The sequence below is a fragment of the Leucoraja erinacea genome, chromosome 17 (assembly GCF_028641065.1).
Source record: "Leucoraja erinacea ecotype New England chromosome 17, Leri_hhj_1, whole genome shotgun sequence".
NCBI classification, from domain to species: domain Eukaryota; kingdom Metazoa; phylum Chordata; class Chondrichthyes; order Rajiformes; family Rajidae; genus Leucoraja; species Leucoraja erinaceus.
In genome coordinates this window covers 16,900,373-16,928,271 of record NC_073393.1, presented here as the reverse complement: position 1 = coordinate 16,928,271, position 27,899 = coordinate 16,900,373, and the positions used below count along the sequence as shown (strand labels likewise).

Sequence of the window (27,899 nt, the reverse complement as noted above, 5' to 3'; positions counted from 1 at the left end):
TCTTCAAGGGAGATGCTAAATGCATTTCGTTGTCTCTGTACTGTACACTGACAATGACAATTAAACTTGAATCTGAATCTGAATCTAATGATCCGAGTTTTGTTTGAGTTGAGTTTAATAGCCTGATTGATGGCTATGGGGCACAGTCTATTCCTGAACCTGGATGTTGCAGATTTCAGGCTCCTGTACCTTCTACTTGAAGGCAGCGGGGAGATGAGTGAAGTTTATGCTTGCATTCTAAACTCTCAGCACATGCTTCTTAAACTTTAGTGCTTGCGTTCTTCATTGTGCGATCCATTGAATATGCATAATTGACAAGCAAAGTAAAAGTTACAGGCAATATACACTGCACCACATCCTACCCTAATCCTACTTTATCCTCCTTTAATTTCTGTGTGGGAGTTGTGGAATATAAAACTACTGGTTGCACTTTGCAGGTAAGGCAGCTGGTGATTACCAAAAGCAAACTGCAGATGCCGGACGAAATGTGTAGGAAATTGAAAATAAAAACAAAAAAACGCCTCCAGCAGTTTTTTTAAATTTCAGCGGCTGAGGATATCCAGCAATTTGTTTGTGCGCTGCTCGTTCTTGCATTGAGGAAGAGGGTATTGAGGGACACTCCCTCGTCCGCTGACGACGGTGGCCGCGTGCGCGGCGCGGTGCTTTGGAGACGCTCCCTGGCCGCACCGGCTGCCTGTTTGCTCTTTGGTTTGCTCCTCGTTCAAATCAGTCCCGGCGTGCCGCGCGCTGCTAACGGCCGCCGAACCCCGAGGGAGGGAGGGGAGGGGAGAGGGGAGGGGGCGGCCAGCCTGCGCCTGCCAGCCGCAACCATGGCCGAGTCGCTGCCGCAGACCCCGAGCAGGCACGAGAAGAGCCTGGGGCTGCTCACCACCAAGTTCGTGTCTCTGCTGCAGGAGGCCAAGGACGGCGTGCTCGACCTGAAAGTGGTGAGGAGAGGCCCGGGGGGGGGGGGGAGAGGCCGGGGGCGGGGGGCACTTGGCCGGCCGTGGAACGTGGAGGCGGCGGGCGCGCGATCCGGGCTCCGGGCCGGAGGAGGAGGAGGAGGGAGGCGACACGACACGTGCGGCCGCCTGGGCGCTGCAACCCCGATCCCTGCTGCGGCAACCCTAAAGCGCCCCCCTGATCCTCCATCCGGCCTCTGCAGTCCTGACCCCCACTGATCCCTGCTGCTGCAGCCCTGATCTCCCCAACCCGGGCGCTGCGCCGCATGATCATCCTCGATCCCTGCTGCTGGAGCCATGACCCCCGACCCCCCCATCCCCATCCCTGTTGTTGCAGCTTTAAACGCTCTCCTAATGCTGCATTCCTCATCTGCCCCCTGATCTCCCACCCGGGCTCAGCAACCCTGATCCCCCCCCTGGGATCCCTGATCTGCCCCCTCCCGGGAGCTGCAGTCCTCAACTGCCCCCTCCTGGGTGCTGCGAGACCTCATATGCTCTCATTTCCCCCACCCCACCTGGCGCTGGGTCCCCTGTCCGACCCTGCCCTGTGCCCCCGGATTTCCCCTCTTGATTTATCCCTGTCTTCCCATACCCCCCCCCCCCCCCCCCTTTAAACTATCAACACATTTTTATGGCCAAAATAGCAAAGTGTGGGAGTTGCTAACTTCACCTGCACACAATGCATAATTGCCTGCCTTGCCAAGTGGGAATTGAATATCCATGCATCCTCTAATGACACCACACTTGTTGTGTCTTGGTTGATTTACCACTGTTGATTATTTAGAATATACATTAAAAGTATTGTGTGGAGGTAGGAGAGAGAATTCCGCAAACCAAACATCTGCACTGTCCTTCGTGGTAGTAATTGGCCACCGCACAGCTCTTCTTTCGGAGGAGTAATACAGTGTTTTGCATTTACTGGAGAGAGGCACCTCATCTATTCATGTAAATCAATCAGATTTGCTTTTTCATTGCTCTGCTTGTTCAGACCCTGCTAGGATCTGCTCCTTCGACAATTCCTGGATAGGACAGGTGGACCGTCCACAGGGTTTCTAAAGGCCTGAAGAATGCTGCATGCAAGAAAGACGCGCATACACTATTGCCCTGGTGGTTCAGTGGGCTGACGCATTGTTCATGCCACACACAGCTTACAAAGGGTTAGAGGCTCAATGCACAAGCTGCAGGGTTGCCCCCTCGGCAGTGGTTGGGGGTCTCTGCTCGTCTTGCTGGTAAGGGTGTCCTGTGACAAAGGCAACATATGGAGGACTAACAGTGATGTTCACAGCAAATGCACCTCTCACCTGATGGAATAGTGTGCTGTGTTTCTGTGCCTGTGGGTGAAGATTGTCGCTGTGGGTAGCATACTGGAGGCTGGCTCTTTTGTCAGATCTGCCTCATTTTAAGTTTGAGGTCATGTGAATTGCAGCCCTCTGTGGCCAGATTGTAAGCTTGGATTGTAGTTGCTCATGTTGAAATATCAGAAATTAGTTGTGCCACGATTCTCCTCGTGGTTGAATAACTAAGTGATATTCCTGTGACAAATGCCCTGTGTTTGTTAGTTGGGACACAAGGACAGTAATAGATCACGTAACAGAGGTAAAACTAGAAGTATTATGTGTCCAGAATCGTATTGAAGCAAATGAACAATGCAGCAAGCATGTGCACTTAAATTGGAAATAACATTGATATATCTACTTGCTCATTCTTTCCCTCAGGCTTGCAATTAGGAAGGGATGTAACTGCAGGATGACTTTTATTGAGAACAAGATTCCATCCTGATATTTTAGGGTTTGTTAGTTCCGAATCTCCATGCTTTGTACAGAGTGCAGCATTACAGCGATGTGCCCTCTGTAAGCTATCGGCACGGAAGCTTTGTTCCATTCATGATGCCCCAACAGGAAGTTAAAATGGTCCGGAGGGTGAAAGGTGAAGGGTTATTAAGAGGATGTCATGGGTTCCAGTGGAGTGGAATAGCTAGCTCCATTCATGACACCCTGTGCATTCCTTCACCTTTGACCCTGAGCAGCCATTGTAACTTCTGTTAAGGTTGCAAACACCCATAATTAAAGGTGAATTATCTGCCGTTTAGAATTTCCATAATTGCTTCAACAAGACATTTTTTCTCCTCGAGGAGTTGGAATTCCTTTATATGAGCTGTTCACTGGTGGCTGAACATCTTGCAGCATTTACCTCCATAGCTTTTGTCCTCTGGCCTTTCTGTGAACAACGATGAGGATATCGGGCTGTCTTTCAAGCCCACTGCTCGGAAGTGCACCAGTGGCTTTTGATACTTCCTTTTAAATCCCCCCTGTCTTTGGGCATTGTCTGCTCCTCTTTCCCCTCACCCCTTTCTGACAGATGCTAGGGTTATGCTTCAAGAATAGCAATAGCCAGATAATGTATCGGGATTTAACATCCATGTTGTATATTACTTGGCTGCAGGAATACTGAGTGGAACTGATTTTTTTTACCCCATACCCCATTCCCTCTGACTCCTGCTTGTCCGTATTGTTGTTGTTTCTATTGCATGTTCTTTGCTAGGACTGAGATTCTTGAGTTATACAATAATACAACGCAGAAACAGTCCTTTGGCCCACCGAGTCCATGCTGCCCTATCAACCACCCACATATTAATCTTCCCGTTATCCCTAATTTTTAAAAATTCTCCCCTCATTCTCATCAACCCACCCCAAATTCTACGACTCGTGTGCATGCTTATTTAGACTGACCAATTAACCCACCACCCAGCACATCTTTGGGATATGGAAGGAAACTGGAGCACCTGGAGGATGCACACGTGATCATGGAGAATGTCAAGACTCCATAGATTGAACCCGAGTCTCTCGCGCTGTGAGGTTGCAGCTCCACTAGCTGTGCCACCCAGATGAGAGAATCCCAGCTGACGACAATCGCTGGACATTGGATCATATTTGCTCCCCGCTCTTTCTTGCTCCGGGTTAGATCCAGATCTTCAACACTGCACACACCACTCCGTCCCCATCCTAGGCTGAGATCCTACATGGTGAACCTGAAATAGATTGCCATAGAAATCCAGGTGGGAGCTTCTGTGCCAACCTGTTTGTCTGTAAGTGACTTCAGTACCTGGCCCACTTGGCAAATTGATAATTCAACTTTGAAGTGTGCTGAAAAGCCTTGCAGGGCTACTAAAAAAAATCCTATTATTCAACAAAAATCCTCCCCATCTCAAGATGACAACCTGGCACCATGCTGGAAACAATTGGCAATATCCAGGGCACCCATAGCCCAAAGTAAAAGAGCCAAGCGGCGTGTTGGTTTCCTTTGTTTTTTTCAGCTTGTCAGCTGGTTCATCAGAGTTGATTAATGGATACCAGTTCCATAATTGGAAAATAAATTAAAAGGTAAAATGACTGAGCATGAGGGAAAGAACAAGTTGCAGTGGCGCAGGGAAATACTGGTTTGCTGCTCCTCTATCTGGGGGACTGAGTGATGCTGATGCTCTGGGAACTCTCTGTTGCCCTGTTCAATTTGGACATCCTCTGTGAAGGTGAATGACAGCAGTCTATTCATCCGTAGAGAAGCAATGCCATTAAGCGAGGACTCTCCAACTGTGTTTGGAAGGCGGACAGTGGGATAGGCATCTTATGCCAGTCCAAGCTGAGTGGTGCGTTTATCCTCGAGGGTTTTCATTAGAAATAATGCGTGGTCCTCTGTTAGAAATACACTAAACTATAAGTTATTACAGCCTGGCATGACATGAGCCTGTTTCCTTCACAACCTTCATTTCATACACCTGCCTGCTTTCAGCTGAGGAATCAGTACAACTGGTTTCATGTGCCAGTGGGAGCCTAGATTTTATCTTTCTGCTATAAAACAGGAAACTATTTGTCTCATTGGTTTCTTGCTGATTCCCAGCAGAACAATCAATTTTCCCTCCTTATTTCCCTGCACCACTGCAATTTGTTCTCTTTTACTCATGCCCAATAATTCCATCTTTTAATTTGTTTTGTAATTAAACGACCAGAGCATCTGGCCGAAAGACTATGGTTGTGGAAAGAGTGTGCAAACAGCACCTGATGTTGGCATCGAACCTGGATACTTGGAGCTTTGAGGCCTAATGTCTGTGTGTGTGATTGGATAGTTGTGGCAAGGGGGCCTGCCAACCTTAATTTTGGGGCCAACTAGCTTGGGTTGTGTAAGAAATATTTGGGTGAAGTATATTTGGAGGGGAAATTCTGCTTTTGGTCAAATGCCATGGCTGAGAGGTGATCTGTAAGCCAACACCAGTACATGACCGGATGAGGTGTCTGAAGCTGCTATTTGGGTGAGGTATTAAATGGATGCTGCATTGTCCATTCCAGATGTCATGGTAGATCTTGTCTTCTGACCAACATCAGAACCGTCAGCCATTACACCCTTTCATTACAAATAGCAGCTCCACACTCTGATTCTTTGGACACAAAATTGTGGTCACATTTACCATTTTTTGTTGCCCCACTCAATAATTATCCCTGTGTGCAAAATGTCTAGTGCTTGAATGCTGGGAAGAGATGCTGGGGTGTACAAAAAGCTTATTAATACAATGAGTCTTTTGGGGCTAGGATTGGCAGTTGCTACCTCTCGGGTCATCTTTGCAAAGTGGTCAGGTAGCCCCTATCCGTTTGCAAAGGGCATGGATGCAAATCTGTTCAGATTGCATCTAGACAGTAGCACTTGTGTAGGCTGGGTAGCAAGCTTGGGGGCCAGCTACCCTTCTCCCACATTTCTTGTGTATGATACTATTCTGACGGCAAAAAATTGCCTTTGTTCTTATATTGGTTAGATCAATGTCTCGGAAATGACCACCCAACACCTGTTTGGCTGCATTGTTTCAAATGGGTGGTTCACCAGCAACAAGTAAGAAATAAGCTGGGAACTAAGACAAAGCTGATGTTTCTGCTATGACTGGGGCACAGTTTGATTTAATGAGGCCTGGCATAGCATGGGTTCCTACATTTTGTCGTCTGCCTTTGTCAGGATGGCACCTTACATTTGCTGCATGTTTTAGGGCTGGTTTCCTAATCCTACACTGTGGATGGGTGAAAGTTAGTTTGGGTGGTTCTGGAGCAGATGGAATGTTGGAATCTGTATGATTCAGCTGGCTGCATCTGGGTGATCTTGGCATGTAGCGCCTCTGGAAAAAGAGCTGCAAGGCATATGCACTTGGCTTAGAAAGACTTTTAGACTGTTTCAAATCTAAATGCATCCTTTGCTCCAACCACAATGATGGTATTGATCAGTGGATCCTTGATTGTCACTGAAAATATTTGTCCCAGCTGGAACCATATAGGCCCATTATCCAATGTAGATTCAATGTTGTGTTTGCTTATCTCAGTCCTGGCAGTTGTAAGCTGCTCACAAGAATTTTACTGTTGGATTTGGGTCACTGACCTGTATGGGAAGGGACTTTAGGGGAGGGACAGTTATAGATAGCCCTGGTGGGAGTAGTGGACTATGTGTCTGCCTATTGATTGACTTCACCTACCCTTCCTTTGAGTTGCAGCGCCTGATGGCTTACAGTCCAATAACTGAAGTGTGGCATTTTGTAGAGAAGCTACTTGTCTCCTGTCATGGTGCGATCCAAGGCAGCCATCAGTTAGTGTGTTGTTCGCAAGCTGCTGACAGTGGGGTTTTGGGCTGCAGACGAAAAATTCATTGCTGATCAGGTGTTGCAATTTGAGACCAGTCGTCTTTGCCTGATGTCTTTGTGGCTACGTTTGCTGGTGAGGTGAGGGAGAACTTGGGAATGAGGAATTTGTTTGCATCTAGGGTGCTGCTTGCGGAAAAATGAAAGCAAAAAACAATGGTTAGATTGTACAAGTTAGAAGGGAATTGGCTGTGGATTAAATTGGCTGTTGGCATATGTCGGTCTGGAGTGGTGGAGTAGAACCAATTAGTTGGCCCATTCAGTGCGGCACAGGCATTGTAGGCTGACATTGCTGTCTCTCCAGGTTCGGCTGCATTTAGTTGCGATGGAGTGGGTAATCATGTGACAATGGGTGGGGGAGGAAGGGTGATGGTAAATCCCAAGGGAAAGGATATTTTTTTGTTTTCTGGGATCAAGACTGTTGTATGTGGCAAGTGAAGTGAGGGAGCACTGCCAGCCTGTGGAACATGTTGCATTGGACTGTTTAGGCATTGGATGGCCTGGAATTGAATAGAAGGCACCCTCTATGTTACACCTTTCACATTGTCAGGACATTAGGACTTAAGAGGATTTGAAGTGTGGTTGCTATTCCTATGTCAGAATGGTTCACAATAATTCCCTCATGCCTTGTAGGTATTGGGACTTCTGTTTAATCCTGACCTCCGATCCTGTTTGCCTGTCCCCCTTAGGATCATGTGATCATCCCTTGGTGCTCTGTACCTGTCACATCCTAAAGATGTGAATGGGGAGGTAAATTGGACATGGAAATTGTCCCTTGTCTGTAGGTCAGCAGTTGAGGGGAATATGGGGAGAATAAATAGGCGTAGCGTAAGACTCGTGTCTAAATGGGTGCAAAAAGGTTTGCCTAGATGCAGTGGGTTGACTATAAACTGCAGTGTGATAATGATCGGAAGCAAGGATGATTGTAGGGTAAATATTGGTCAGGATGCTTGGCTACCTTTTGTTGGAATGTTATCGGGTATTTTACTGCTGTGTGGGAGAGTAGCAGGGGCCTCAGTTTGCATCTTATCTGAAAGGCTGCCCCTTCAGCAGGACAAACGTTTAAGTGCTACGTGGTGGTGAGGGCTAAAGGTCTGGGCTTGAGTTCCTGGAATGAGACTTGTTCATATGAGTTTCTGTTGGCTGAACGTAGCTCCAGCAGCAGGAGTAGGAGGAGATGACAAGATAGATGTGTGGAGGGACCTGAACAGAGTTTGTTGCAGGAGGCCACTTTTCTGCTTAGTGCCAGGGGTGCAGATTATCCCTGTAACTACCTCCAAAGTCAAATAGTTTGTGGCCCTTGATGCACATTTCACTGGCAAAGCCAGCATAACATGCCATATTCAACTGTCTTTGTAATAGTCCTTTTTCACGGGGCGACTTGACGCAAGATGTAGCCAGAGTGAAGTGGTCGTGGTCTAGCATGATATCACACGATATAACGGGGGGGTAGACAAAGAGTTCCCACGGTACTCGGCATTTCTGTTATTTGTGCGAGTGACTTGTCCGTCTCCCGAGCTTTCCCGTTAAATCTTGAATGACATTGTAAACTGTCAAGTGTAATTAAATCATCACGTGGCACAAATGATGTCACTTTTTTTTTTCACACACTATAAATATCCTCCCTTGGTTGAATTGGTATATACACACACAAAGCAGAGTTTTACTGTGTATGTGGGAGACACAGATGGAGTGAGCACAGTTACTCGGTCTTTACTGTGTGTGGGAGAGGGGGGAGAAAGAGACGTACACTCACAGAGGCAGAGTCTCTCAGCCTGTGTGGGAGGGAGGGAGAGAGAGAGAGGCACACACAAGGTGGATGTGAAATCTCACCTGCCTGTTTCAGTGACAGACACCCGCCGCCAGTAAATGAAGACACCCCCATCTGTCTCCCCCTCCTCTCCCTCGACCTTTCCCTCCCAACTCCAGTCCCGTCCCGACCCCCTGGGAAACTGAAGGGAGCAACAATTAACTGCTGCCTGCCCGCTGAGTTAAAGAGTTCCCACGGTAGTAAGACGATGTTAGTTGCGCCCAAGTTTAAATTTCCAACGTGTGTTTCAGAGTAAATCAAAAACTGTCTGAATCAGCAAGTTAGACACAAAATGCTGGAGTAACTCAGCGGGCCAAGCAGCATCTCTGGAGAAAAAGGAATATATTCCATTTTTGGTCGGGCCCCTTCTTCGGGATGATTGTAGGGGGGAACTGGAAGCAAGAAAAGACCGGGACAAATCAGGGCCAACAACAGATGACCTCAGCAGGGTATTTTGAAGAGGGGTCCCGACCCGAAATGTCGCCTAACCCTTTCCTCCAGAGATGCTGCCTGACCCACTGAGTCACTCCAGCACTTTATGTCTATATTTGGTTCCCTGATAGGCCAATTGTTGGCTAGGGATAGTGTGATCCCAAGAGGGAACCAGCGTTGCAAACCTTGGACTGGTTAACCAACATTTACTGCATGGGGGAGGGGGTGGGCGGGGGAGAGAGAGAGAGTGTAAGTTACCTAAAATTAAATAATTCAATGTTCATAGTGAACACGGACACAAAATGTTGGTGTAACTCAGCAGGTAAGTCAGATCTGGGAAGAAAAACATAAAAAGCTGGAGTAAGTCAGCGTGTCAGGCAGCATCTCTGGAGAAAAAGTATAGGTGGCGATTCGAATCGGAACCCTTCTTCAGACATCCTAATCGGAATTGAGTCTGAAGATGTGTCTCGTCCCGAAACATCACCTATTTTTCTCCAGAGATGCTGCTTGACTCGCTGAGTTACTCCAGCTTTTTGTGTCTGTCTTCGTTTTAAACCAGCATGTGCAGTTCACTCCTTTACACGGGTCTCTGGAGAACATTGATTGGTAGTGTTCCGGACCCTGCTTCGGAAAGGCATCGATCGCTGGTCGGCGAGGACTCCGAGCTGTATCTCTCAAAGAAGTACATGTGAAAAATTTCTCACGGACCATAAAAATGCGGGACCTTTCAGTAAAGTCCCTTTTAAAGATTATAGTTATTTTCTTGAATCTTATTAACATAACTCATGAATAAGTTGATGTCCATATGCGGATGCAAATCTTTATTTTTTAAATTCAATCCCACAGAAGACAATTTTTACTCACCTTCTGTCCCCTCTGTCCAGCTTCCGGGTTCACCGTTCGCAGGAGTTCCCACGGTACACGCAAGAGTCAGTACGGATATCGCACTGGCCACTACGTGCATATAATGTTGCAATGTTCAACCACAAGTGTACAAGTCACACTTGGAGAAATTCAAGCTTGTTTGAATTTTCTCCCGAGTCACCAAGTTACACGAGTACCTGCCGTTAGCGCCACGGTGGTCCACGAATGCCGTACGGTTATCGCAAGAGGTTCCCACGATGTTCAACTCTGGTTAACTCTTGCGTCAAGTCGCCCCGTGAAAAAGGGGTTTAAAGCTCCTAGTGCACTATCTCGAGTTCCTCAGAAAGAACCTCCCCTGGATATTGCTGGGTGGGGTGGGGCTGTCATTGAATGGCAAAGGCGGTGATGTCATTGTGAGGTGTGAATGTTACTTGCCAACCAGCTCATGATCAGATGTTGCCAGATTTTGTGGTATGTTGGCACAAACAGCTCATGGCACTAACTGTTGTGCATTCATAGATGAGCATTCCCACTTGTGGGTCCAACGAAGGGAGGGGCATTGAAGCAACAATGTTTCTGCTTCGACTGCTTCCTTCAGGGATGAATGCAGTGAGGTTTGAGTCCAAGAGGTTAGATTCAAACATCTTTCTTAATGAGAGACAGTTTTAGTTTTTGAAAGATTTTTCATCTTGATTCTCAAGATAAGTCTAGTTTATTGTTAGATGCACGTACATTTGTACAATGAGGTACAGGTACAGTGAAAATCTTGTTTACAGCGGCATCACAGACACAAAGTCTCTGACAACCCCAGAAACAACATAAAATACACATTCTGCGAGGTGCTGAATACGTCTATGAAAAGGGGCAAGACATTGGTACAAAACTCATCCAGGAGGTGGTCCGTTGTGTTCCATTGCCGAAGTGGGATTAGGGTTATACTGGTTGGTTCAAGGGAATGATAGTTATGGGAAAATAGCTGTTCCTGATCCTTGATGGTTTGAGACTTAGGACCCCTGTACCTCTTGCTCGAAGGTAGCAGCGAAAAGAGGACCATATCCAGGTGATGGGGATCCCTGATGTAAAGATGCCACCACCTTAAGGTATTGTCTTGTAGATGCTTCCGATAGATGACCAGATAGCTCTGATGTCTTGGTCCATTATTTATGCTTCATCATTGAAGTTCATCTTTTGTTTTTTTTAAGCTGGTTCTGGAGTCTGTCAAAATAGTTTTATTGTCATGTATACAAGTAGGGTGAGGTGCAGGTACAATGAAAATCTGTAAGACTACATACAATACGTTCATGGCAGTGTTGGAGTGGACCATTCTTAATCACGTTTTTGACCAAAAATATGAAAAATTGTGGAATACATCTCCTAATTCTGAAAGCATTATAGGTATATTGTTTTGTACTGTAGATGATTCATTTATTTTGGAAATTTATCAAGTGAAATGTTTATGTTATGCTGACAATGTTTGTTTAGCGTCAGAGGTCAAATATGACTGATCACGTGTGTGACCTCACTTGGAAGCATTTTTTCATCTCGGTCTTGTCTTACAAAATCAGTGAATTTAAAAAAGCTAGAATGTTTATATCTTTAGCAGACATGCATTATAGTTCTGTAGGTAGGAAAATAACAATGAATAAGATTAATTTCTTCTTACAAGATTTTTTTAATGTATTAAAGTGATGACATCTGGTCACGTGTGCAAAATTTGGTTCACTTTCCAAAGAATGGCCTGAGTGTTGACTGAGCTGAATGCACCTTTGACATACCTTGACACATCTCATGCCTCAGACTGTAATTGATACAGGGCTCCAATTCCTCTGGTAGTGTTGCTGTTAGAAGTTGGAAGGGCGTTGAAGGGTAGTATTGGCTTGAGCCTAAATGTTGTTACCGTTCTCCTGGTCCTCCTCGCAAATACCATTGCATTCAGAGAAAGAAACCTCCACCTGCTTCCTGTGCTATTCCAAGTGTGTCAATGTGAATTTGCACCATTCCATGAAATGCCAATCTCTCATCAGCAATGTACAGATTTGTCAAGTGGAGCGAGTGGCCCATTGCACAGTAACAGGAAGTGGAACCTCTGTATCCCAGCATCCCAGACTAGTCGGTGATTTTCCTCACTTGCACAGGAGGAGGTGGGTGACCTGTCTTATAAAGACACAGGTGGAGCCCATCTGGTTCATGCCAATTCCTGGCAGAGCTATTTCATCGTAGACACCAAACGTAGATTGGACGATCATTTCGCTGAACACCTTCGCACAGTCTGCCTGGACCTACCTGATCTCCCGGTTGCTAAACACTTTAACTCTCCTTCCCATTCCCACATTGATCTTTCTGTCCTAGGCCTCCTCCATTGTCAGAGTGAGGCTAAGCTCAAATTGGAGGAACAGCATCTCATTTGGGCAGCTTACAACCCAGTGGTATGAATATTGATTCCTCCAACTTTAAGTAACCCCCTGCATTCCCTCTCTCCATCCCTCACCCACCCAAGTCACACCAGCTTTTCGTTCTCTCCCAGCAAACAGCTAACAATGGCCTGTGTCCTTTATCATCATTACTTTTTTGCATATCTTTCATGGCATTGTTCTATTTCTCTCTACATCATCGTCTTCATATCTAATTTCCCTTCCCTGTGACATTCAGTCTGAAGAGTCCCAACCCAATGCTTCACCCATAGATACTGCCTATATCGTTGAGTTACTCCTGCTTTTTGTGGCAATCTCATCCTTTTCCCCTCCACTTTGTATTCCTGGAACATTTTCTCTCTTATACACCCATCAAATTCCCTGTGGTACTTGTGCCACTTACCTATAGTTAGAGCCATTTATTTCACCCACAGTCTTTGGGATGTGGGAGACAGTGGAACACTCAGGGGAAGCCCACGTGCTCACAGGGTGAATGTGCAAATTTCACACAGATGGCAACTGAGGCAAGGTCCCTGGAGTAGAGAGGCATGAACGGTGATCTAACTACTTTTCACCGTCATGTCAGTTTCCAATATTAACTTGCTACCTTTTGTTTTGGTCAATAGCTTTTCATTGGGTGCTTCCTGAGTACACACAAAGCCCATCGAAGTAAATACACAAGGGTCCCTGTCTGTGCTAGTATCGCTGTCATTAATTTGGGTTAATGGACTAGCTACAGTGCAGCATATGTCCCTGCAGCATTATGCTGCAAGACGAAGGATATGTCCGTGTGATTGCAGCAGGCATTCGCTACACTGGTACTAGAGGTTGTGTGTTTGCTGCAGGAGCAGAGAGTGGGTGAGCTAGGAAGAATGAGAGAAGAATTAATTTGATGTACACATTTTTCATGGACTGGAGGAACTCATCGGTTGTGGAGGGAATGGGTGAACAACATGGTTTCACTGGTTTCTTTATTTATTGTCATGTGTATCAGATACAGTGAAAAACATTTTTTGCATACAGCTCAGCAAGACTATCCCCATACATAAGCACTATTGCCCCGGTCAGTACAGTATGCACAGAACAGCCCACTGACTCCATATGCAAGAGGCACCATTTTACAGTCCCAATTGCAGATGGCCATCTTTCCGATTATCACACGAGCCTGGCCCTCTCCAGCCCTCAAGGACGTGAAGGCAAGATCCCCTGGTTCCTCTCATCGGGCCCTTTGTCCAGTGTCTGCCACGTCCCCTTCCACCTCCTCTCTGATCACCAATCCTTGGTGCAAGCAGGGCTTGGGCTCACCCGGCCTCTGGGCCAAGCCTGCTTCATAATTCTTCTTCAGGTTCATGTTTCGCCTCACTGGTGGGTCCAGAACCATGGGCCACTTTCTGTAAATAGGGATGGGTTAAGGGCAGCGATTGGGATACATTTCTTCATCCTGTGGTATCAGTCTTCACCTGAAATGCTGCCTGACCCACTGAGTTCCTCCAGCATTTTGTTTTGTTTGAAATCTTTTTCCTCAGTGGGACTGTGGAAGGTTAGTCATTGTGTTCAATCAATCAGATTTATTATGGAAAGCAAGGAATATTAGGGATAAGGCAACAAGATGGTTCTGGGGTAGAATGTTAGCCTTTATCTTGATGAGCTGTAGAGCAAACAAGCTGCTCATTGCAATACAAGGGGAAGCTGGATACACATGAGAGACATTTGCCAGTGGATTTAGATAAACAATGACAGAGGAAAGTCAGCTGAGCATATATCCAGGTAGGCATTAGATGGACTGAGTGACCTGTTCCAGTGCTATAAATTCCACCATTTTGTTCTCTTTCCAGGCAGCAGACACGTTGGCCGTGCGGCAGAAGCGTCGTATTTATGATATTACCAATGTTTTGGAGGGGATCGGATTGATCGAGAAGAAATCGAAGAACAGCATTCAGTGGAAGTGAGTAAGCCTGATTGCAGGTTGGGCCCGGATCTGTGTGGCGCTTCAGTGTCTGTGTCCTTTTCCACTTCTGGCTTTTCCACTCCTTTCCCCATCTGCCTCTTTTTATGTTTCCCACCCCTCCCTTTCCTTTTCCACTCTATGTCAGCTTACAAATGCATTTCTTCTGGCTTGGAGCTTCAGTTCCGGTTAAAAATGCAACAGTCAGAAGTGCCCTTGCTGGAGTTTTGTTTGGAATGAATTGAACCCTGCTGGCGCTATCAAATTGGCATTAGAAATGTAACGGTGTGTGATGACTGGGCCCCGTACTATTAATCCTGCATGGAAACACGCACTTTGGCACACTGAGTCCATGTCGACCATCGATCACCTGTTCACACTAGTTCCATGTTATCCTACACACTGTGGGCAATTGAGAGCCCAATTAACCTACTAACTGCACGCCTTTGAGATGTGGGAGGAAACTGGGGCACCCAGAGGAAATCCTCACTGTCACGGGGAGAACATGCAAACCTCACACAGCTGTCAGGTTCGACCCTGGGTCTCTGCACTGTACGGCAGTAACTCCTCCAGCTGCTGCATTGTGCTGCCCTTGGACTCTGGGTGGAGAGGGTTGAGGAGATTGGGATGGCTGTGAGCTACTTTGACTGGGCTGTGAGATATGGCTGTGACCCAGCTGCTCTGAGTATCGCCATAGTCTGTCCTCCTTTAGAATTAGGAGCAGGACAAATTTGTGTGAGTTTATTGTGCATGATGCTGCCACTGTACAGGTGCTAACGAGGACTGACCATTTGACTCCAGTAGGCCACTGGGTGGGAGGGATGGAGGTTGATGTGGAGAATTAAATGATAACCCATTAGCACTGTTTGTTTACTGACAGTCAACAACCAGATCTTCTGTTTTGCTTCACACCTCTCAATGTGAGAGTTATTGCAAGCGAGCAATTTCCCACTGTTGAAATCTCTGCCTGGATTTAGAAGCACATTCTGATTCCTTGGGAGAGACAACCGATTAGCACAACAGTGGAGTGGATTCCTGGGAGCACTGCGAGTTGGATTTCTGAGGGGGTTGATTACTGGGATAGTTGGTGAAGCTTGACGAGTTAGACCTTCTCAGCAGTACAGCAAACTATTGGACCACGTCGCTAATCACTGAATGGAAACAGGCAGAAGCTGAACTGGCCACAACATGACCAGTGTCAAGCGGGTGGCAACTCTGACAAAAGATGCAATTACCACGGCGGGTGGCCACAGTGGCACAGCAGTAGTTGCTGCCTTACAGCACTTCCAACGCCAGAGATACAAGATACAAGATACAAGATACAAGATACATTTAATTGTCATTTGGACCCCTTGAGGTCCAAACGAAATGCCGTTTCTGCAGCCATACATTACAAACACATAGACCCAAGGCACAACATAATTTACATAAACATCCATCACATCGCTGTGATGGAAGGCCAAATAAACTTATCTCTCCACTGCACTCTTCCCCCCCCCCCCATGTCAGAGTCAAAGTCAAAGCCCCCGGCTGGCGATGGCGATTGTCCCGCGGCCATTAAAGCCACGCCGGGTGATGCAAGGTCGCACACCGGGTCTTGGTGTTAGAGCCCCCGGCGTGCGCTCGCAGAGTCCCGCGGCCATTCCAAGCCGCGCGGGGCAGTGATGTAGGCCCCGCTCCAGGAGCTCTTCAACCCCGCAACTCGGGCGGGGGAAGTCGCCGTTGCAGGAGCCCTGAAAAGCGGTCTCCCTCCAGGGACCCGCGGGCTCCCGGCGCCGCCGTCCACAGACCTGCCGTTGGAGCCTCCGACTCTCCGGTCGGGCCGAAGCAGCAGCGCTCCACCCGCTCCGGACTCGGCCAGCCCCGCGACGGCGACGGTGAGTCGAAGAGTCCCCGGTCTTCTCCTGTTGGAGGCCGCTCCTCTTTGCGGCCCCAACAACAACGGAAACCCGCCGAGAAAAGGTCGGGTCTCCCGTGCAGGGAGAGATTTAAAAGGTTTCCCTCAACAAAAAAATAACAAAAACTACATAAAAACACAGACAGAAAATAATAAAACGCGGACAGACTGCAGAGGCCGCTGCTGACCAGAGTCGCGCCGCCCACCGGAAGATCCGGGTTCGATCCCGACTATGGGTGCTGTCTGTACGGCGTTTGAACGTTCTCCCCGTGACCGCATTTTCTCCGAGATCTTCAGTTTCCTCCCACACGCCAAAGACGTACAGGTTTGTAGGTTAATTGGCTTGGTGTATGTGTAAATTGTCCCTAGTGTGTGTAGGATAGTTTGAATGTGCGGGGATCGCTGGTTGATGCGGACTCAGTGGGCCGAAGGGCCTGTTTTGGTGGTGTATCTCTAAACTAAAAACTAAATTACTGCCTTGCGCTCTATGTCTTGCTGAGAGAGGGAAGTGGTTTGTTGTGATGATGATGACGGTGTCACGGTGTGGTGCGTAGTTTGAGAGCATTCTTTTGATTACTGGGGGTGGAGAGAATTGTATGGTAGTTCTTGCGATAGTTGGGGCAGTGAGGGATGAGTTCCTGCCCTTGCAGGAAGAGCAGAGTGGTGATTAGACCAGACAAACTCTAACCCGGAAGTTGGTGCTGACATTGCTTATCCTGTGCGAGGTTTACAGCTGCAGGTTTTGATAAATGGAGCCCATTTCACAGGGAATATGTTGCATTAACCACGGCTTTTTGACTGCATTGTGTGGGTTTTGGGCACGTTTCATCCGTTGATTGTGCTTGTGTCAAGCTAGAGATTGATTCCAATTAGTCTCCAGCTTTGTGAAAAGGGGAATTGTGGATATAGAATGAAAACAGATCCTTCTGAGTCCATGCTGATCACCAACAACACATTTACACTAATCCTACATTCAATTATTTTTCTCCCTTCTCCCTGCATTCACATCAACTTCCCTCGGGACTTTCTAGTTTACATAGTCCAGCTACTTCCAACATCCAGTTTGCAGGATAGCATGTCAACTAGGTGAGATTTTGGGAATTTCCTGAAAGCTCCCGTCCAGAGTGCTGTGCCATTTGAATGTTTCCTCTTCACTCATGCATTCAGCTACCACCACCTTATTGCGCAGTCTCCCAATCTAGTGAATCTAGTTCAGGTACAATTCTAGTAAGTTATTGCTTCTTGCTGCATCCACTCTGACATACAAATGCTATGCAGAGTTAACCACCTCTCAGTTGGCCTTGCACTGTGCGAATCATACCAGTGGTTGGGAATTGAGTATCCCATGATTTTAAAACTGCTTTTTCGCAGTCCATTTTTCTCCTGGTGGGAAATCTAATTTTAAGGCAGTGTGTCCATTTTATTCCTCTTTCCCTGAGGGACGTCAGTGGCATCTTAGTCCTCGTAAGGGACAAGGTCCTCTCACAGTGTGGGTGACAAGTCAAGTCAAGTCAAGTTTATTCGTCACATACACATACGAGATGTGCAGTGAAATGAAAAGTGGCAATGCTCGCGGACTTTGTGCAAAAAGACAGGCAAACAAACAAACTACAAACAGAATGGAACAGAATCACATATTATTTTACATATTAAATATTGTGGGGGGGAAGGAAAAAGGGAAAAAAACAGCAATTTTTCTTTAAAAAAAAATCAGAAGAGTGGTACAGTGAAGTTAGTCCCTGGTGAGATAGGAGTTTACAGTCTTAATGGCCTCTGGGAAGAAACTCCTTCTCAACCTCTCCGTTCTCACAGCATGGTGTTTGCCTGAACGTAGCAGATGGAACAGTCCGTTGCAGGGGTGGAAGGGGTCTCCCATGATCTTATTGGCTCTGGAGTTGCACCTCCTGATGTATAGTTCCTGCAGAGGGGCGAGTGAAGTTCGGCCGAACGCACTGCTCTCTGCAGAGCCTTCTTGTCCCTGGCAGAGCAATTCCCAAACCAGATTGTAATATTTCCGGACAAGATGCTTTCCACAGCCGCTGAGTAGAAGCACTGGAGGATCCTCGGAGACACTCTGAATTTCCTCAATGGCCTGAGGTGGTAAAGGTGCTGCCTTGCCTTACTCACGAGTGCAGCGGCGTGTGATGTCCATGTCATATCCTCCGAGATGTGGACTCCCAGGTATTTAAAACAGCTCTCCCTATCCACAGGATCCCCATTTATCCTCAATGGTGTGTACGTCCTCGGATGATGTGCCCTCCTAAAGTCCACGATCAGCTCCTTCGTTTTTTTGATGTTCAAGAGGAGGCTGTTGTCCTGACACCAAGTGCCAGATCAGCCACCTCCTCCTGGTAGGCCTTCTCATCGTTGTCTGAGATCAGGCCCACCACCAGTGTCATCAGCAAACTTGATTATTGAGTTGGAGCTGAACCTAGCCACACTGTCATTTGTGTACAGGGAGTACAATAGGGGGCTGAGGACGCAACCCTGGGGGGATCCTGTGCTCAGAGTGAGGGACTTCGATGTATCCCCTCCCATCTTGACTACCTGGGGCCTAGTGGTGAGAAAGTCCAGGGCCCAGGCACACAGGGGGGTGTTGAGCCCTAATTCCAGTAGCTTCTCGGCCAGTCTGGTGGGGACTATCGTGTTGAAGGCTGAACTGAAGTCTATGAACAGCATCCTCACGTAGTCCCCCTTCTGGCTGTCAAGATGAGAGAGAGCGGTGTGCAAAACCTGGGAGACCGCATTGTCCGTGGATCTGTTTGGACGGTATGCAAATTGTAACGGGTCCATGTTGCGAGGGAGGAAGGCGCCAGGGAATAGATCCCCCCCCCTCCCAGTTCACTGGTGTTGGGATGGTTGACTCTAGCCTCTGTTGCTCCATAGGGGTTTTTAACTGGTCGTCATGCTAGTGGTGAGAGTTGACCAGCTGATCCAATAGAGTAGGTTAGGCTAGGTTTGAACTGGCCATATCTGCAGGCGATAGTTGTGATTAAATAAAACTCTGGATTCAGTGAACATAACCTGCCTCATTTGAATACCTGACCTGCCCTCTGCAGCTCCCACTCCACTGACACTCCAGCGGCAGCTAACTAAAGCATGTACAATAAAACTCCGATAATCTGCTTTCAAGCTGCTCAAAAATTCCACTGGTTCACTATCTGGTCCACCATTTGAAATCCTGATGGTTCCCCATGTGGCTCCATTGAAGAAAAATAATGAAAAATAGACAAATGCATCACTTTTGCTCAAAATTATGTCATTTTAAAGGCACAGTTGATTACCTACAATTCTCCAGGTGATGCTCCAATTGCCAGGGCTCTCGTTTCTGCGTTGTCCTGAAAGTTAGCTGGCCTTGTTACCTGTGCTCTCTCTAAAGTTGTGGGTCACTAAAATTTATTATTTTCACTATATAAAAGTTGAAAGAAAATGAAAGTGATGAGACATTAATATGATAACCTCTAATAGTGAGGAAAATCCCCCTGATCATGCTGGATAAAGGGAATTTTGCTGTAGTAACTTTCCAATCAGAGGTCCACACCAGGATTTATTTGTGCAAGGACAATGTATGCGTGGTGGGTGTTGGAGAGGTTGCTGAGGGGGGGGGGGGGGGGGGGGCCCTTGTGATGCAGTATTGAGCACAACACTGCCTTCTGTCTTGCCCCGTCAATAATTTGTACCTCGTGTCTTTGCCCTCGGTCACAGAGGAGTGGGCCCGGGCTGCAACACACGGGAGATCGCGGACAAGCTCATCGACCTGAAGGCGGAGATAGAGGACCTCGATCGGCGGGAGCAGGAGCTGGACCAGCAACGAGTCTGGGTACAGCAAAGCATTCAAAACGTGACGGATGACATAGAGAACAGCAGATATCCTTTGACAATGACCCCCATCCACTCCCCAACCCTTTCGCCTTTCTATGTGCAGCGGCACACTGGGCCCAGGTGTATCGCTGGCTTTGGGGCTGCTTTGTCCTGGGTAAATTCCGTAAGAGCAGAGTTGAGCTTTCTAGCTGGTAAACTAAACTCTGCCATTTCTCTCTCCCTTCTACACCATCAGCAAGTGAGATTGCTTGAATCTTATCCTCCACAGGCCCCGTTCTTACCTCATAAGATTTCAGAACAGGAGCAGGCCTCTTGGTGTTGTGAGCTTACTTTGCCACAGAATGAGATTGTGGCTGATCTGATTGTAATCTCAACTCCACATTCCTAAATGAACCTGCTAACCTGTCATTTCTTCCCCCAGTTTATCAATAAACTACCTCTGCTTTTAAAAATAGATCAAATACCCTGCTTTTGCCACGTCTGGTAGAGAGAGATTTGTATCATTTTTATCAACCACTTATTTCTAGATTGTCCTATAAGAGACAGCACAGTTACAAATAACTCCCTACTGACCTCCAGTAAATACAAGCCTAACCTGTCTGACCTTTCCTCATGAGGCAGCCTGTTCTTCCAGCTTCCCTCCTCTCACTAGGTGGTCCATCCATGAGCCTGCCCACGTGGCCTTCCTCAGTCCTGTAGGCTGCACCTTGTTCCAATCCAGTCAGGGATGTGGATGACCTGTCCCCTGTCTGGGATTGATACCCAACATCCTCTCCTTCCTATAACTGCACCCCACATGTGTCCTGATAGTTGGCCTGGAAATGTGGGGTTGACACTTGGCCATTGAGGCTGCAGCAGCAGATGGTTCACCTGCCCGGAGGTGGCGTCACTATTGGCCTTGTGTGTCCTTAACTGCCTTGCTCCACGTTGGCGTATGTGACGCATGAAGATATGTGCCGATGTTTCAAAGGTAAGCAATTCTCAGTCGTGTCCAGCAGGCATGGGCCCAGGACCCAGCCACATTGTCCTGGGAGGCAGTGATGGGTGAAAGGATTGGTGCAGTTGGGCTGCCCTTTTTGCCCTGTTCCCCAGTGTGAACCCATGCTACTGACACCTCTCCAACATTGTCCCCCTTGTGGGACTGTAGGAGGAGATGCTGATGGGATCCGTGCCTTTTGTTGGCACTATGCGTTCACCAAGACCCAAGGTCTGCTGCTGGTGATCCCAAAGGCCTGTTTTGTGTGGTGCTGAGACATTGGGTGGGGGTTTTTATTGATGTCTGTCTTCTCTGCCTTTATGTGCAGGTGATACGCTGCTAGCAATCCAGGCACCCTCGGGCACACAGCTGGAAGTCCCCATCCCTGAGGGGGTGAGTACTTCAGGATATTGCACCCTCCCTCTTTATATCCCCTCTTTCTCCATCCCCACCCCGAAAAAAGGTTGCTATCTCTCTGCTGCCCTACCCTGCCTGGTTTCTGAGCCTCTGCTTGTTTTGCAGGTCCCCAACGGGGTGAAGAAGTACCAGATACACCTGAAGAGTATGACGGGTCCCATCAACGTACTGCTGGTAAACAAGGATACGTCCTCCTCCTGCCCGGTGGTAGTTCCTGTGCCTCCACCTGAAGACCTCATTCAGTGCTCTCCCACAGTGCACACCACCCCACAGAAGCCTGTCCTCGCCAGCAGCCAGGAGGCCGTTACCAGGTCTCCAGCCCGGCCCGTCTCTCCGTCCACAGCCCCTCGGGTGCCTCCCCATCCGCCCACATCGGTAACGCCCACAGGTAAGCCCCCTTCACCTTTAACCTTTAGAGGCCATCAGACGGAGGCTGGGTAGGAGGTTGCTCTGCTGTTTGCATGTCTGTAAGGTCATGGTCGGGGGTCCAAATCTGGTGGTTGGTTTGTCTCACATAAGTGCATTCCCACTGAATAACCCTCTACTTTTGTAGGGTGACCCAACGTGGCGGCTTCTGGCGATCAGTTGCTAATTTAGCGTCCAGGAGACCTCTCTTGTGCGTTGAGCTGTTGGAATTTTTTTTTTTCATCTAGTGAATCAGTATCTGATCGGGTAAACCCACTGGCTGTAGGGGTTATGTGGAGCACATCAGCTGTGATGTACCATTGCACTTTAAAAAAATGCTTCACTTTCCATGCAGTCGCCAGCAGTCTCCTGCTGCCTATGTCTGCTTGAGCCACCTCCATCTCTCTGGCATTTTCTCTTCTCTCCCCTTCCATTTAACCAAATGGAAAGGAACATCTGAACATAAGTGCACATGGGGAAAGGAAGCTGGTTGCCATCCCATGTTGTCAGCCATTAGCTGGTAGAGCTGATGCTTCACGGTGCCAGAGACCCACGTTGATCCTGACCACGGGTGCTGTCTGTGGAGTTTGCATGTTCTCCCTGTAACTGTGTGAGTTTAATCCAGGTGCCCCAGTTTCTTCCCAAGTCCCGAAGACGTGCGGGTTTGTAGGTTAATGGGCTTCTGTAAAATTGCCCCTAATGTGTCAGGAATGGATGAGAAAGTTGAATAACACAGAACTGGTGTGAATGGCATGTGACTCGCTGGGCCAAAGGTGCTGTTTCCACGTTGTATCTCTAAAAACTCGGCTTTGTCTGCGATTTTCGATGATCTTTTCTTTGTCATGACTTCATGCTCCACTGAATATTACTTTGTCTCTCTCCCCCCCCCCGTTCAGAGAAGATCACACGGTGCAGCTCACACACACCCTTGTCATCTACATGTATCACTCGGGGCTGCTTGTATGGTGCCTTGTCCTCGAGGTACACCACCCTCCTATTATTCCTAATGCTGTCTGGTGTTGCAATTGAAGCAGCTACTTATTCTTCTTCCTTGACGGAGGAGCCCTGCTCAACATCTGAGCTCTGCACCTCCCACTACGTCACCAGAGTAGAGTCTCTTTTACTTTCTCCCACTTCTCTCCTCCATGACAGTTTGACTGTTTGCAGTTACGTTACAAGTAGGTGTTTTGGTAAGCCATGACAATTTAACTTGAACAGGGAGGCTGGTCGTCAGTGGTATGTAAGGATTGAGGGTGGGATTGTCCTTCGACCTTACAATTGGGTAACTGACTGGCAGTGACTTCAGGCAGTGACTCTTACTCACAATGCAAGAGTTCCCTGGACTGCTGCTGCCTGTTTTTTATTTGGACTTTAACTCCTTTGTTATGCTGAGACCGCTGATATCTTCTGTGTCCTCCCTTGCAGTGCCCAGTGTGTCAGCTCAAGAGCCCCAAAACAGTACCAGCGGTGTCTTAAGCCTCGAGCCCCTCAATCTACTTCCAACGTCTGCCTGTCAAGCGACCACGATGGATACGCAGCCTCTGGAATCTTCCGCCTCGTTGGACAGCAGCACGTCCTTGTCCAATCCCACTACCTCCTTCGTTCCAATCAAATCTGAAACTTCAGTGGGTGAGTCGTTTTGCTGTGGGCAGCTCGCGTCTGGAGTTGAAGTTACGTATGCTTGGTTCAGCCTTGAACTCATTGCCTTGCTGAACAAACAAAGCCAAGTTAATAAAAGTTATAGACAAACCACGCTCCTTCCCATGGGTGTCCCGGTAGTGCAGACAGTGGAACCTCTGTTTCACTGCACCACCAATTCCAATCCTGATCTTGGGTGCTATCTGTGTGGAGTTTGCATGTTCTTGTTGTGACTGCATGGGTTTCCCTCTACATCGCGAGTGCCAGTTAGTAGGTCAATTGGCTTTCTTAAATTGTCCCTCGTGTGTACATGGGAATCCTGGGAAACTGTTGGGAATAATGAAAATAAAATGGGCTAGGGTAAGATTTGTGTGAATGGTTGGTGCGGCCGGGTGGGCTGAAGGCCACTCAATCTCTCCTCCTCCTTGGGTTTCTTAGACTAAGCTATCAGTTAACCACCATTGTTACTGCCTAGATCTCGCCCAAGCCTGTCCCATGGAAACACTGGTACTGAGGCAACTGTGGTGGGCTATGTATGGATATGGCAGCTGTTACACCCAGCACACTGCTCTGCAAGGACAGCCCACAAAAAGTTGCTGTTTGACCATTTACTGATTTGAATGTAGATCCTGCAGCAAATGCAGCAGGTGTCATTGCATCAAAAGGGAAGCCAGGATCTCCCTTCACATGTGAACGACCGGCCTTGAGGCATCAGCCTGTAATTCATTGGCCACAATCCCGAGGCTCTGATTCATGACCACACTCCCGATCCATGAGAGCCAAGGTATAATTCCATCTTCACTTCAGGCTTCCTAAACATGAAAGGTTTGACCATCCAAAGACCCTCCTGTTTCTCCTGCTATCTAGTTTAAGGAATGGATTTTGCTACTAGCCAGTTCACGGATCCTTGACCTGGGCATCTCGCACTGATCACAAGAGTTATTGCGTTGATTGGTGGTCCATCTCCGCTAGCTGCTGAGCTTACACTTGCTGTCATGGGCTCTGCCTGTTCTTTATGTGTGGATCTTTGGTTTGTCTCTGTCGTCCCACCTGCACCCTCAGCTCTTCTTTTTTGGGGTGACATTGTTGTGTTTTTTTCCCACAGAATTGGAGTTTCCAAAAGAATTAACAGAGATGTTTGACCCCACTAAAGGTAGGTGTGACTGGGACCTACTTGCTCTGCCAGTGGTGTGTTTGTTGTGTGTCTCTCTCTGGGTTTACACTGGTTTAGCATAGAATAACCTAGATTGTTGTACAGGGCCCTAGTGAGACAACCTGGAGTATCGTGTGCAGTTTTGATCTCCAAATTTGAGGAAGGACATTCTTGCTATTGAGCGTAGGTTCACAAGGTTAATTCCCGGGATGGCGGTACTGTCATATGCTGAGAAAATGAAGCGGCTGGGCTTGTACACTCTGGAATTTAGAAGGATGAGAGGGCATCTTATTGAAATGTATAAGATTATTAAGGGTTTGGCCATGTTAGAGGCAGGAAATATGTTCCTGATGTTGGGGGAGTCCGGAATCAGGGGCCACAGTTTAAGTATAAGGGGTAAGCCATTTAGAACGGAGATGAGGAAACACTTTTTCACACAGTGAGTTGTGAGTCTGTGGAATTCTCTGCCTCAGAGGGATACTTTTAAGAGAGTGCTAGATAGGGCTCTTAAAGATAGCGGAGTCAGGGGATATGGGGAGAAGGCAGGAATGGGGTACTGATTGTGGATGATCAGCCATGAACGCAATGAATGACGGTGCTGGCTCGAAGGGCCGAATGGCCTACTCCTGCACCTATTGTCTATTGTCTATCCCTCGCAGAAAGCTCCCTGAAAGTGTGTGTCCTTGTCTCGAGAGAATCTCTGCTAGCAGTGATCCTGAACTCGCACAGCTTTTGGTGATATTCAGTCGATCTTACACTAGGGTGGCAGGGATTAACAGTTGTGTCTGTAACCAAAACCAGGGTAATTCCCACTTCTGACATCTCTTGGGCTGCTGTCTGTCAGTTGAATCCTGGCTGTTAAGTTCCATGATCCTATAGACATGAACGGAACAAAGTATCAGCATAGACGGCCACAAAACAACCACTTGTAGCTTATGTAGACAAAATGCTGGAGAAACTCACCCGCTGAATTTCTTCCAACATTTTTGTCCGCCTCCGATTTTTCCAGCATCTGCAGTTTTTTTGTAAACATCTTTTCGCTTAGGGTCATTCTGGTGCATTGTTGCCCTCTGCTGTTCAGCTACTTCTGTACAGCAGCAGCAGCTTGGACAACTTAACCAGTGAATGTTCTCCTAATGAACAAAGATTTATTTTATTCATTCGGAGATAATATTGGTAAATATCATCACTGGACATTCTTAGACTATCTTATTACAACATGGATGTGAGGAGTTTATTTTACCTGTCTGAAGAGTCTCAAACCAGGGATTAAGGTCACAAAATCAGAGTTTGATAGTTTGTATGGAGAAGAAATGTCTTCACCCAGAGATGGCAAAGCATTGGAATTCATTAACAAAGAGAACTAAAGGTGTTTTATGGTACAATAGAACTTTATTTATCCCAGGACGGAAAATGATCTGCCAACAGTGATAAAACACTTTATTTTAGATTTTAAGGGAACCATTGTTAATGGTTGAAAATGTTGCTGAGATAAGCCATAATTTTATTGCAGTTGGTATGAGTGGCCTATTTGGTGTCTGCTTTGTTGGTTATGGATGTTTGCATCTTACCCCTGCAGTCTTAGTGGTTTGTGCCACTGGCCTCATGAATTAGGGCTCTGCTTCCATTAGTGTTCGGCACATGATGTCATCGAGTGGGCCAATCCATTCCATGGTCTCCAAATCTGAGGAAGGACATTATTGCCATAGAGGGAGTGTTCACCAAACTGATTCCTGGGATGTCAGGACTGTCATGAAGAAAGACTGGGTAGATTTGGTTTATACTCTCTAGAATTTAGGAGATTGAGAGGGGATCTTATAGAAACTTACAAAATTCTTAAGGGGTTGGACAGGCTAGATGCAGGAAGATTGCTCCCGATCTTGGGGAAGTCCAGGACAAGGGGTCACAGCTTAAGGATAAGGGGGAAATCCTTTAAAACAGAGATGAGAATAACTTTTTTCACACAGAGAGTGGTGAATCTCTGGAACTCTCTGCCACAGAGGGTAGTCGAGGCCAGTTCATTGGCTATATTTAAGAGGGAGTTAGATGTGGCCCTTGTGGCTAAGGGGATCAGAGGGTATGGAGAGAAGGCAGGTACGGGATACTGAGTTGGATGATCAGCCATGATCATATGGAATGGTGGTGCAGGCTCGAAGGGCCGAATGGCCTACTCCTGCACCTAATTTCTATGTTTCTAATGCTGGGAGTGGTACACAATTATTTCAAGTGCAAGGTTGCCGTGACATTTAATGGGTTTGTTTTCCTCTGGGTAATTATGGGAGTTTTCATGGCATGGTGTGGCCATAGGCAGGTGTGCAGGACAACACAGGGAATGAATGGTTCGTGCCCTCACCCCACCTTATCAGCAGGGACCTCCCACATTAGAAAAAACAAATATTGTTATTTGAAGTCAAAGGCACAGAGTGCTGGAGTGGGTGAGGTAGCATGTGGATCAGTCTGAAGAAGGGTCGAGACCTGAAACGTCATCTGTCCGTGTACTCTAGAGATGATGCCTGGCCTGTTGCGTTACTCTAGAACTTTCTTTTTTTGTAAACTAGCATCTACAGTTCTTTGTCCACCGTAAATCTGAACAGTGACAGATTGAGAAAAGGCAACAAGATCTGAGTGTGTTTGCATGTCAGTTGCTGAAAGCAGCATTCAGGGGCAGTAAGGACAGCAAATTGCTTTTATTGCAGTGGGTTTGAGTACAGAAATGCCTTTGCAGGGTATTGAAGGTCGTGGAGAGACCATCAGAAATTGTGTGTGCAGTTTAATCTCCTTGTCTGAAGAGTGGTTTATACGATGAAGACTTTGCTCAATGTATGAGGAAAGAGTTGATCAGTGTTGGGCCTTTATTCACTGGCACAAAAGAGAGAGAAGCCAATAAAATTCTACCAGGACCAGACTAGGTACAGGGAGAATGTTCTTAATAGTGAATCCAGAACCAACATCATGTCTTCTCGATACTAGATACATCATTTAGAACCAAGATTAGAAATATCTTCATCCAGGGGTTGGAGAATCTGTGGAATTCTAATCCTGAGATGACAGGTCAAGTCAATTAATTATATTCAATTGGGAGCTGGTGATATTTTTAGTGTGGAGCAATGGAGGGAGACGGGAGCAGGCTACTAAAGTGAAGGATTGGTTGTGATCACATTGAATGGTGGAGCAGCCTTGAAGTGCCAAATGGCCTCATGCTTCTGTTTTCTGTGTAATGTGCAGCTTTCCATCTTGCTGTCTGTTGAAACCCATGCTTTTATTTTGCAGAATGTATGCATTCTGACCTCATAGATGAGCTGATGTCTTCAGAAGGTGGGAATGGAGTGACTGGGACTTGGAGGGAGGTGGATGGGGACGGAGGGGGTTGCGTGGCAGTGGAGTGGGGTGAGGCAGATAGGCGGGCTGCATGAGTGGTGGTTAGAGGGGGGCTGGTTGGGGGAAGCAGGCAAGTGGGGTGGTTGGGGGGATGATTTTGGGGTTGGAGGGTGTTTGCATTTGG

General features: G+C 47.3%; 1 protein-coding gene across 1 annotated transcript in view; it reads left to right on the top strand.

The window, feature by feature from the left end:
• Positions 1-766: 766 nt before the first annotated feature.
• Positions 767-27,899, top strand: part of e2f4 (E2F transcription factor 4) — a 32,337-nt gene continuing 5,204 nt past the window's right edge. The window contains exons 1-9 of the mRNA XM_055648692.1: positions 767-947; positions 13,980-14,089; positions 19,692-19,853; positions 20,735-20,778; positions 21,113-21,177; positions 21,307-21,589; positions 23,032-23,235; positions 24,350-24,397; positions 27,668-27,712. Coding sequence (XP_055504667.1) covers positions 831-947; positions 13,980-14,089; positions 19,692-19,853; positions 20,735-20,778; positions 21,113-21,177; positions 21,307-21,589; positions 23,032-23,235; positions 24,350-24,397; positions 27,668-27,712 — 1,078 coding nt within the window. The 5' untranslated portion in view covers positions 767-830. The remainder of the gene's footprint in view (positions 948-13,979; positions 14,090-19,691; positions 19,854-20,734; positions 20,779-21,112; positions 21,178-21,306; positions 21,590-23,031; positions 23,236-24,349; positions 24,398-27,667; positions 27,713-27,899) is intronic.